Source organism: Copadichromis virginalis, linkage group LG19 (genome assembly GCF_057382275.1).
Source record: "Copadichromis virginalis isolate Kocher_CV1m ecotype Utaka linkage group LG19, C_Virginalis_male_GT1.1, whole genome shotgun sequence".
Lineage (NCBI taxonomy): Eukaryota > Metazoa > Chordata > Actinopteri > Cichliformes > Cichlidae > Copadichromis > Copadichromis virginalis.
In genome coordinates, this window is record NC_140636.1 from 34,375,764 (window position 1) to 34,387,671 (window position 11,908).

At 40.7% G+C, this 11,908-nt stretch overlaps 1 protein-coding gene across 1 annotated transcript; it reads right to left on the reverse strand.

Moving 5' to 3' along the window:
* Positions 1-427: 427 nt before the first annotated feature.
* prox2 (prospero homeobox 2) lies at positions 428-9,471 on the reverse strand. Its single transcript, XM_085442319.1, has 5 exons — positions 9,342-9,471; positions 6,284-7,892; positions 4,428-4,535; positions 2,873-3,067; positions 428-1,188 (listed from the first exon to the last, which is right to left on the reverse strand). Exons 2-5 carry the CDS (start codon positions 7,832-7,834, stop codon positions 1,021-1,023), a joined length of 2,022 nt encoding a protein of 673 aa, XP_085298445.1. The 5' UTR covers positions 7,835-7,892; positions 9,342-9,471; the 3' UTR covers positions 428-1,020.
* Between the last annotated feature and the right edge of the window lie 2,437 nt (positions 9,472-11,908).

Below are 11,908 nucleotides of genomic sequence, written 5' to 3' on the forward strand. Positions count from 1 at the left end.
GGAAGAAAGAGTCAACGGGTTTGTGGAATTTTGCTTTGGTGGCACAACTGCGATATGAGGTCACCTCGGGCATTAGTCATTAGGAGGGAATGCATTGTGGCTGTTTTTAAGACATGGCAGTTGTCCGCATCCGCACAATGAATGCAGGCCTTAGAAAGTTGACTTGAATTGGCTCTGGTGAACAATGTGAACAGCATAGTTTGGTGGGGCATTTAACAGCTGGCTGTTGGACGTGGATTAGAGGCACCTTAGGGGCTCAGTACTGGGCAATACTGCTTTCACAGGAGGGTTAAACATTTACAACCCCAAATAAAGTGTGTACCTGCTGCTTCTTGTGTCTTCAAATCATGAAAATATGCTCAATATAGTGGAAACTGTAAATTAGAAAAACCACAACACACTAGTTTATATTATAATTTAGTGCATCTTTAATTTTCATCATCATCCAATACAATGTCTGTGACTGAAACATCAGAAAATGATTGTTCTTTACATAAGAATCATACCTTTACACGTGGTAATAAAAAAACACACACATTATTTTCACATGCTTTCTGTCAAGGTAGTAGTTTACAGCATACAATCTGAAACACAGAGTAAGTAAATATACAGTTACAAGACACGCAGAGCAACAACAAAACAAAAGCAGAAAAATGGAATTAAAACTAAACTAATACCAGCATATCGAATGAGTTCCAAGAGGCTCAGGCTACGCTATGAATGAATACACATCTGTAAAACTTTATATACACCTACAAACTCAAAAAGCTCTCTAAATGTGTCGAGGCAGAATATATAAGTGAACACTACAAAAATCCACAAGAGCATTGCTGTGTGTTGTTTTCAGACAACAGATTCGTAACTCTTAAAATTGTGTGTGCGTGTGTCGGGGTGGGGGTACAAATTTCATCTACAGTTCACTTCACTAAGATACACTACAATAAATTATGATATAATACTGCCAAGTGACTAATTTCAAAAATCACCCATTCCTTCACCTGTACATTTCGCTACTTCAGCCTATAAGTAGGAAGACGTCTTGAACTCCTCCGGGACGTCGCTGTCCAGTTTACAGATTACCTTGTATATGGCTTTTTTCCATGACGGGTCTGAATCTTTAGTTGCGGAAATGGCGTTGTAAAACTCGTGCAAGGTAATCTCAGCAACCTCCAGAAACCTATCAGGGACCTGGAAGAGCAAAAGGAAGTGAAAGTAAGTCTAGTTAAAATCATACTTAGTGGAGAAATGCTCTTTGTGTAAAGCTGTGTTGCAAATGTGCCAAAGCGCCTGCCTTCAGATTTCTCAAAGTCAAAAACATAGCATGAAGAACTGCGGTGCAAACTCTTCAAACACTCAAACTGATGAAAGGCAGCTCTACTCTTTGTTCTCTGCACAAAATACAATAAATGTAATGCTTCAATAATTAACTTTAAATTAGGGGCCTCTTTGATTAGCTTTTTGTGTTTTCTTGAACCTTAACTAATTATAGGTAAGCCTTCTTCCCAGGGATTCTTCTCAGCTCACCTAAATAAAGCATTAGTATGAATTTCAATAGGAATATAGCAAGAAGCTGAAATTCGCTCGTATAAACCTTCAGACGAATAAAGATAATTGTGGATAAGTAAAGATTTGGAATGGTTATTGCTGGGGGCAAGAATATGGGACTGATAGGATCCACAAAAACACACCAACAAATAAAGGCTGGATGCAAGTGATACTGGGAGGAAAACTATCCAGCAGTGCAGCACTTGTTTCCCATCCATTGGCCGGTTAGCACAACAGTTGTTGGCATAAGTTATTTTTCTTTCCCCTCATCTCCTGACACAAAAGCATCCCTGGGAAAGGAATGTCTTGGTCCCAAGGTAAAGAAAACGGTCTCATCCCTTTCCCACCAACCGGCCGTCTCCCTCGGAATCCACAGCGTCTTTCTCAGCATTCCGCATCAGTAGCAATCTCTGTCTCGCTCAGGCGTACTGGTCCTCTAATCCCAAGTTGTTTTAGTGGGATTTTGCGGCTTCCTCTTCCCACAGTTTGATAAAGCATCACTCTGGAGTTTAGATAATGGCTGTAAAGGCTGGCCAGCCACAGGTGCAGTGTGACACACAGGTCAGCACACAGACATACATGACTGCAGCCACATGTTGGAGGTCCGACATGGTTACTAATAATAGTTGGTAAACAATGAGTCAGCCCTGGCACTTTAAATGAATTGCTTGACATACTGGGAAATACACATTTTAGTGATGAGTTTGGTGAGATTTGTATTACCCTTACATCTGTAATTACAATAACAAGGCTACAAGCAGCAACTAGTTATCTCAGCCTACTCTGTAAACAAGGGGAACGTCTAGCTTGACGAAAAGTAAAATAAAAATCAGCTAATACCTCTAAAATCACAAATGAGGTTAGGTAGATACATTCGTCACAGAAGAAGTTCAGAAGAAGTCATTTCAAGTGTTTCTTGGCCTTGTACGATATCCTCTTGGAGTTTCTGGAAACAACTGCGCAACATCAAGAAAATGCCTATTCCAGCATCCCAGTAAGCGATAACCTGAACAGTTTGTTAGACTGTCAACACTAATACGTTTTTGTTTTAAGCCTAGCATCTGCGCTCCTACAATGTTTTGGAACCCCTTATAATAGAAGTTTCGGAAACACTGCTGACACAGTTTTACTTTCAATCCTCTGACTGCATTTTAGTCAGGATGAGCAGAAAGCTGGGACTGTAAACAATAACACAGACGTGCGCGTTCACAGGACGAGAGCGCTGCTTCTTTTGACTAAAATACCTCCTCAGCGAAAGCATCAGCAAGATTTGTCAAACAATGCAAACTGGAAAACAAAAGGTCGGTGACTAACAGGTGACACTTACGTGAAAGTCGTTGGCTTTATTGTAGTGCATGTTCAGTGCCCGGAAGAGCTCCGAGTCCCTGCTAACTGAGATGTCTTTGATGTCGGTGACGCCGTCAACGATGGCCTGGCGGGCAAACTTCTCCATCTGGATGTAGTAGAACTCCCTGAAGTTACTGAACCACTTGATCAGCTGAGAGGTGATGCAGCGATTAAACTGGAGGTGGAGAGAAAAGACTTGTTTGACATAATGTAAATTAGACCAAGTTCACAGCAAGAGACTGCCCTGCGACTGAAGCTGCAAGCTGAGAAGAAATGCTCCAGCCAATGAGAGTAGCTCAGGGGAAAGTGGCTGTTTTGTTGCTAACTCTGACCTTTGTCCTCCTTGCTTGAGCAGACAAATAAATGCAGATTTCTTGAAATGGAATATATTATTTCAGAATTCAATTACAGAACTCAATAACGAATCTTGATGCTTTTTAATTAAAAAGGTCTGGTGTTTTGGCATTAGCAGCCATTTCCATTATTGACTAAAAAAATTAATTTAGTACCTGTAGGGCAAAATGTCACCTAATGGTCTATCACTAGACGGAACATTAATTGCTCCAATCTTTTCCCACCGATGTCCGGGATGAAAAAACATCTGTCGGGGCTCTGTGTTTCTAAACTCAGTCTTGACATTAGTCTTGTTTTTCTATCTTGTCATCCAGAAAGACAGAAAAAAAATGCCTAAGGGCTGGGCAGGCATCAAAGACGCTTCTTCTCTCTGGTGTGGTGGGTGAGAAAGCGGCGGCATAAGAGCAGAAGGAAGCTTCCCTCTCATTGACTCGGGCTGATAGGATGGAATCAGACATTGGGATTAGGCGCTCTTTTGTTCAGTGCCACTTCCCACCACAGGATTGTAAGCAAGGAGGAGACGTTTGCAGGGCTGCAGCGACAGCATCCTCCCCCCTGACCCCAGGGGTCAGAGCAGATAGAGAGGCATGGGGCCCGCACTGGCTCACAGATCCAGGAGACAAAATAGGAGAGGAGATGGGAGAGAAAGTTGAGAGGAAGCAAGGAAAGGCAGTGAGTATTAGTTTGTGAGGTAAAAAGATGGAAGAAGAGGAGCGTAGAGGCTAAATTAAAAATGCTAACACAAAGAAGGAAACAAGAGAAAGAACAAAAAGATGACATGAGACTGAAGCCAGAGCACACAGGATGTTGTGTTTAGGACGAGCTCACCACAGCCTGGTTGCTACCGCATAAGTCTCTTAATACCAACTCTCTGTTGACACTCAATAGCAATGCCTTGCCTACAGAGTCCTTTGTCAGTCCATTTGCTGACTGGAGTGGCTTTTTTTAAAGAGAGAATACCCCCGTATCTCCCTCTGCCCCCAGGACATACTAGCAGCTCAGTGCCTTTGTTTTTTAAGCCCTCTGCGTTTTTGTTTCTCTCCTCCAACACACTGCTGATTGTTTCTGCCCCAAACACACACTGACAAGTAGATACCAGGAAGTTAAACACAGGGCAAACCTTCCATAAACTGTTCGACATGTTAAGATATTTGTGTACGTGTACATATAAGAAAAATTACCTTGACATCAGGGAAGAAGGTTTTCAGCACGTTGGAGCTGGGGTAGCGGGTGTAGAAGAACATGAGCTTCGCCTTCTTCAGATGACTCGGGGTGAGGCCCTCCTGGATGTTCACGTTAATGTTAAGGGAAAAAACCCAACTGAGAACTATACAGCACAGCATACAGTCCCATGCAAAGTGATAGGAGACCAGAGTATTGTGTTGCCTCAATCTTCAGCTAAATTGAATTTCACTAAAGAACAGCTTGGCATTAACTAGCGAGTCAATAATGACCCTAACATGTGCTTATTGGCAAAACAGAATTACGAATTAGATTAGGGATTTTTAATTAGAGAGTGAAGCACTTCATGCCTGGCAGTTAAGACAGCTTGTTGTGAAATGTTTTGAAAAAAGGGAGACGATTTTCTGATATAATTGAGTCGATTTAAAGGCGGCTTATGCTGCTGCGTGTTGTTTTTTCTTTTTTTTTACCCCATGAAAAGCCGCAAAAATGAAAAAAAAAAAGATTTTAAACAGCTTAAAATAATAAAATACAATAATTTAATGCCGTAAAGGAGTAAACAGTTTAACATGTAACAACATTTCCTGTAATTAACACATTCATAATTAATAATTGAAATTTTCTTTCTAGGTTTTCGCCCCCCTCCCATGGCAATAAAGGTGCTCTGGATCATTTCCTCTGTAGTCCACCATTTCGCCTTCGGTCATAATATTTCCTTATCAGGTCACCGCACTACACATTTATTAGGGAATCCTACCTTTGAAATATGAAAGTTTGATAAAAGATTTATGTGGTATTGTTCAAAGAGAAGCAGAGCTCTTTACACTGTAAAGATAAAGCAACTCCTGACAGGATCCACACAGTATTCATCTCTAATGCCCCGACAAGACAATCACAACACTTGTGGGATTTTCGTTTGGTTTTTTTTAGGATTATTTACTTGTTAATGAGCAGCACAAAATTAAATTTCTTTCGTCTAAGGAAAAGAAAAATGAATATACACATTATTTTAATAGCATCAATCGTGCATGCTGATGACCTGAAAAATGCATATAGTTTTCAAACAATACCCATTTTTCTTCTTCCCATAAGAAAAAAACCCAAAACTTGATTTTCTTTGAGTTCCTGTGAGGTACAAATACTGTTATCTTACACTCAATTTCAATCATGTACGTTCTGACAAAGGTATCCAACAACAAATGCTCAAGACAAGAGCTCAAGTGTTATGGTTTGGAAGCACTTGTGGTTTCCACCAGCACTCAGATGTGACCTTTTAGATGCACCCCTATCACTCTGATGATGGAGAAATAGATCCTGCACCTTTTCAAGTCTGAAAAAACCACGCTTCCTGAAACAGAAACCGATGCTTTCTCTGCCTTTGAAAAATTGGCTTTTGTTCCTGGCAATTCTTATCAAAGCCTTGTATTCCTTTTTATTTGTCTTTTTCTAGACTTAAAGTCATTACTCTGCTCAGATTAAAGAAGATGCTATAATTTTCTATGGGGTTAGTGAGATCAAAGAAAAAATTCTCCTTGAAGTTTGTTACTGGAACTGCTCATGCTGCAATGAGCCTCAACCGAGCATTGTTCAAATGGAGAAGCTGAAATATGTGGGGTTTGTATAAAAGAGAAGGTAAATATGGTCTATATATATGAAATTATCAAACATAATCTGCGCTGCGAGAGTCAGGTTTTCGCTTCAAATTTTGTTTGTGCAGAAAAAAGAAAAGATAAAGAGGAAGTCTTAAATTAATACATTTGATATTGCTAGATGTTAAAAATGAACATCATAAAGGTGATTATGTTTATAGATACAGATGCCATTCTGACTCAGCTGTTAGCGAGTGAAAGGATATGTTTAGAGACATATACGGGTTTCTGTCGGCCATGCCCTGCAGTTCACCACACTCGATCTTGACGTGAGGGAGACACAGGTTGTCGACCGTCACCCCCCCAAGAGAGGAGGGACGAGCGTGATGGCCGAGGTGGCTGGATGTGACCTTGGATCTCATAGCAATGGTCTCCCAAGGCAGGTCGACTGAGTCTGGGGAGGTTCTGTCCATAGACGGGGGCAGGCAGGGGAGACCCCCGAAGTTGGAATGCGGCCCATATTTGAGAAGATGCTCGAGGATGTGGCTGTCGTGCAGAGGGGTACTGTAGCTGAATTGAAAGGGTGCCTGGTGCACAGGGTAGGGTCTCTTCACTGTAGGGGTGACGGAGCTCATAGGCGGCACCGCAGGCTTCCGTACCACCAGTGACAGCGCCTCGGTCTGGTCCTGTGGGCTGTGAGCCTCAGAGCTTTCGTAGTATTCTAACGACCGGGATTTTATCCCGACTCCCTCCGCCTGGGAGTGGTCGAGGGCAGAGCTGGCTTGCTGGCTCTTCCTCTCTGCACCTGTGCTAATTTGCATCTCTGGTGACGAGCAAATGCGCTGCTTAGGGGACAGGTCGAGCCCTTTGGAGGACACGTTCTTGAACACCCGGTCGACACAATCATTAACAGCTCTGGTGAGCTCCTGCTTCAGTGTTTCCTGTAGGTTCTGACTTTCTCTTTGCTGTACCAGATAATCGGCTACTTTAATACGGTCCTTACACTCTGCAGCCACCCTGTTATTTTTCCTCTCAAAGTCATCTTCAGCGCTTGTGTAATGTGACTCTGTGCTTTCTTCCAGGATGTCACGCTCAACACCAACTTCGGTCTCATCTCTGTCATATTCGGCTTCTTCCTGGTGGTAAACTTGAAGAAACTTTTCCTGGAGGTGGCGCAGGAGACGCTGCATGCTGTGGAGCTGTTCTTTCAGCTTGTGGCACTCCTCATCCTTGGTGTTGCAGTTATCACTGCTGCTGCTTCCAGGCTTTCTGCTCACCTGCGCTGAGGCGCTGTGTTCCTGATGCTGAGGCAGCCTCTGCTTGCGTTTGTTCTCCCTGTAAGCTTCTCTGGCCTCTCTGGTGTCTCTCGCCTCATTTTCAGACCTCTCACTGTCTCCATGCTGCCTGCTGTTGGGAGAGCCAACCATGACTCTGATAATGTTCTCCACTCTGGCCCTCTTGGCCTGCAGATGATCGGACATTGCATGCTCTCCCTCTGGGCTGGCTCCTGTAGGGGCGTGACCACTGGGCGATGCAGCTTCGACAGTGCTGTCCTTTGAGGAGACACTGCTCTGGTCCTCCTGGCTGCAGTCAGCGACAGCAGAGCTGGAGAGGTAGAAAGGGCTTTCATCTAGTGCCCTCTTGCTGTGGATTGTCTTACGGAGGAGTTGGGAAATGATGGATCCGTTTGAGTACGAGGCCAGAGGCTCATCGTACATGTTTCGGTGGAAGCACGGCAGCATGACATCAGCTTTGTCGTCCTCTATGCAGCCTTCGCTCGAGCTGTGCATGCTTTGGTCAGGAAGACTGAGGTTCATGGTCTCTATTGGGCTTTACAGTACACACTGATGAATAAGATACGTAATACACAAGAATCTGAAAAGAGAGAAATTCAGACAATAAATTATAAATAATAACAACACCTCTTTACTGTCGTTAAATCCTGCGGGTGACCTTTTTTATATTAGCCTATGTGTTTATAAAAATACTTACCTAATACTTTTAAATGTTATTTTCTGGACACTGGGAAATTAAACATGCCTAGTAATGCTGTGGAATTATGACTATCTATCTATTATCTATTTATGTTTTCAATAGAATATATAAATGTGTGAAGAAAGCAGATAAATGAAAAGGTACAAAACATGTAATGCTTTAATTCGGTCTAAAACTTGATATTATAATTGTGATTGTGAAAGCAACTATATCACTATCACACCAACGGAAAAACAAGGAGACCGATGATATTTTCATATCTTCAGTTAAGGAAAAAACAACCACAACAACAACACCCATAAATGCTGAGCTTATATAAAGGAGCATATTCTTTTATATCCTTTCAGCTTTGGATTGTAATAATGGTTGACACAAAGGTTAAAAAAAATTGTGATAAAATCATGAAAGGTTACATTCAGGTCATGAGAGCAAAGCGCTATGCAAAAGAAAGAGCTCTGTCTATACATTATTCACAAGAGAAACTACTCTGAAAATGTCTTTCTCCTTCTGATTTCACTCTAAGTAATAACAAAGATCATCAGTGCCGGTGAAAACAAAAAAGCTCATGGGGTGGAGACTGGCTTTAGCCACGTTTTGTCATAAAATACACAAATTAATCAAATCAATTTAAAAAAATGTGAATAGGGATAAAAACCAAATTGATGGTTTCAAGGAGAGCAGGTTGAACTTTAAATGTTCAAGTCAGGAAGTCCCACCTGTGTCTGTTTCTTGGTTTTTATATGTGTTCACTACAGTGTGGCAAATTAAATAAATACATAAATGAATAAATAAAAATAAAAATTACACTAAAAAAATCTTAGGAGTAATTTCTGTATTTCCTTTACTCGCAACAATTTTTTACAGCTTCTGCAATATAATGTAGCTGCAGTCCAACTGCTTGCTGGGCAAATTGTAATTTCGCTAATGCGCACTGCGTAAAAAAGGAGCATGCACTTGCAGTTTAGATTCATTTTAAAATTTCAAATTCATTTAGATAAATCTATAACAGATTAGAGTACTGACGGGTTGTCTATAGCCTTTTTAATAAACATAACACCCACAAGAAAACACTCGTGAAACATTCTCTAGACAATAAATAAACACTCAATTAGTCGATCAAGACCTTCAATATTAAAACCATAAAACACGCATTTATTAGCTGTAATGTGTGTGAAAGAGTGACTATTATTAAGCTTATTAAATTATTTTTTTTAAAACCCCACTAAACTTGAAGAAAAGTGAGCTGCAGGCATGCGTTTTCACACTTGTAGGGTAGTGCAGCTAAACCACGGTTCGCAGACGGAGTGAGCGGCGGTGATGGGACCTTACCTGTTGCGCTGCGTCGCTGGTGTCGAGCTGCTGGCCTGCGCAGACTGTGAGTTGGATAGGAGAGTGCAGGAGAGTCGATGCGATGAGAAGGAAACTGAGCTGGGGCGTGGCCACATGAAAGCAAAGATAGTCCAGTCAACCCCACTCAAAAAAAAAGGCCCTGCAAAGGAGGAACCACAGCAGTAATGTTGTGTAGTTTTCACTTCTCTTTATGCTTTTAAAATACTGTTTCGTGGCGTTGAGGAAACATTTATTTTCAAGTTTAACAGCAGCGATGCCCTCTGAGTAAAACATCGTTCTTTTTGTGTGGTTTGTGCACACATATTTAAGATGTTGATATTTTTGAAGTCAGTCTTTCACTTTGTTTCACTACTTGAATATTTTTAGGTGGTGTTATGCCACAATATTGTTTGCCAAACTGTGATAGTGTTGCACTTATATTCATAACTTTAAAGTGTTCAGACATATATCCAAACAAGCTCGATGTATGAATAAGTGGCCTTTATTGGCTTATTACAGGTCAGTATGCTTTCATTTTTGCCCTTTTTGTACTGATTTAAAAACGTTTTTCATTACAGAACATAATTCAAAACAGAAGAGAAGAAAAAGTACTTTAGGTAATGTAGAGATGTTGTTATTGTATAGTTTGCCGAGCAGAACGGACTTCTTTTGTTTACAGTACTCTGCAACACCTATAGCAGGGCAGGTCTGAGCATCACAGCTTAGCAGATGATGATGAGACACTGCTCCAGTGTTAGCGTTCATAAAAAATGAAATACATTTTCCCCTAAAAATATCAGATTTTTTTCATTCTAAAATCAAAGTGTTTGTTGTTTGGTATCTGTGTTATTAATATTATTATTATTAGTAGTAGTAGTAGTAGTGATGTGCAGTGAAAGCACTTGAGCTGGTTACACAACACCCCCACCCTTTACATCCAAATGTTTTATTTCATCATTATGTTTAATTACAGTGCAGGTTGTGGCAAGTTTAAAGACCCAGACGTAGTCTGATTTTTCTATTTTTTTTTTTAAAGTGGATCACCTACCCGATGAGCTTGTGAAGAAAGCAGAGGATGATGACTGTGCAGGGACATTTCTTTACCAGCTGTCAAGGAATGAATTTGCTCAGAGAAACTTTCACACTCACGGAGCAATATTAGAAGCCAGCTTACTCCTGCTATGAAAGTAACAGGGCCTAAAGGTAAGTTTTAAGAATCAGTGCTGGTTAATTGAGTAGACTACTTCATTTTCTTATTTTCGTGTTGCATTGACAGGATCGGTCAAGATATGGCACACAGACTGTATGTGATCACAGCGCATAGTACAAGGGAGGCACAACCTCTTTCAGCTCTAAGATATCAGGATATAATGAAAAAAAAAAACATCTGGTGCTCGTCAGATAAGTACAACCTCAGGTCAATGACAAATGACATATTAGACCACGTCATTATTTATCTGACACAAATTAAGGCAAAATACAGAGGCAGTGTGTGAAAAGCCTTATTGCTTCCATAGGAATTAACTGGGTAAGTAGCAGCCGGTGCTGCTTATCAAATGCATTTGATTAATTGATCATCAGCAAGTGTGAGCACCTATATAAAAGAAGAGGTTTTGGTAAATTGCAGTTATAGAGCAGTCAGATCTAGTAACACTATGCCGTAGAGGAAAGCATCAAACATCACTATATCCCATCATTCATAAACTTGTTGAACCCCTTTGGTAGACATAATGGGTAATCATTTTCTATTACGTCTTGTGGTTTGTTCAAATGCAGTTTTGGAAACCTGAGACAATCTGTCATGTTCTTTTTAAAGAAAAGAGGCCTTGTTCAGTGTTTTTTACGCCATTAATTTTAACATTTAGCATGCTAACTGAGGGCTGTAGTATCTGAAATGTAGCTCTTGGGTTATTTGCAGTTTCTCTGACCTTTGCACAAAATAACCTTGGGAAAGATAAGTGGGTATCTTCAGCGTTTTCCACTTGGAAACACTCTTTCTCACTGCAGAATGGATGAACTTCAGATTGTTTGGAAATGACCTCATAACCTTTGCATTTGGTTAGTCACACCTAGATGCTAACTGAATGCATGCAGTAAGGATGTACTTAGCTTTTCACATGCTACTTTTGCATTTTAGCTGAATTTTTTGTCAAATAAATAATAACACAGTCTAAAAAGAAATGCTTTGTTGTTCATCTGAGGCTGTGTTTACCTAATTTTGAGACCTGATAAGGGCCAGATGTTTTTTGATTATGCACTGATATGTAAAACTGTCTCATTTCAGAAGAAATCTCTAGAGAGGAAGTGTTGTGAGGAGCACTAGAAGACGAAGGCTGGAAGATTAAAAAGTACTTCAATGGTTTTGTCCATTGCAGTAATTGAGTTTACTTACCTTCACTGAAATAAATCTAAGGGTTTTGACAATTAGTTTGCTGCAAAGACTCTGTATTGATATTATATTGAATGTGTTGAATTTGAGGCTTTAGTAGAATCTCGCCACGTTTTTGGCTACAGGAGGTGAAGTTTAGGGTCTTTTTGAATCGACTGAGCCTGATGGGCTTCTGCTA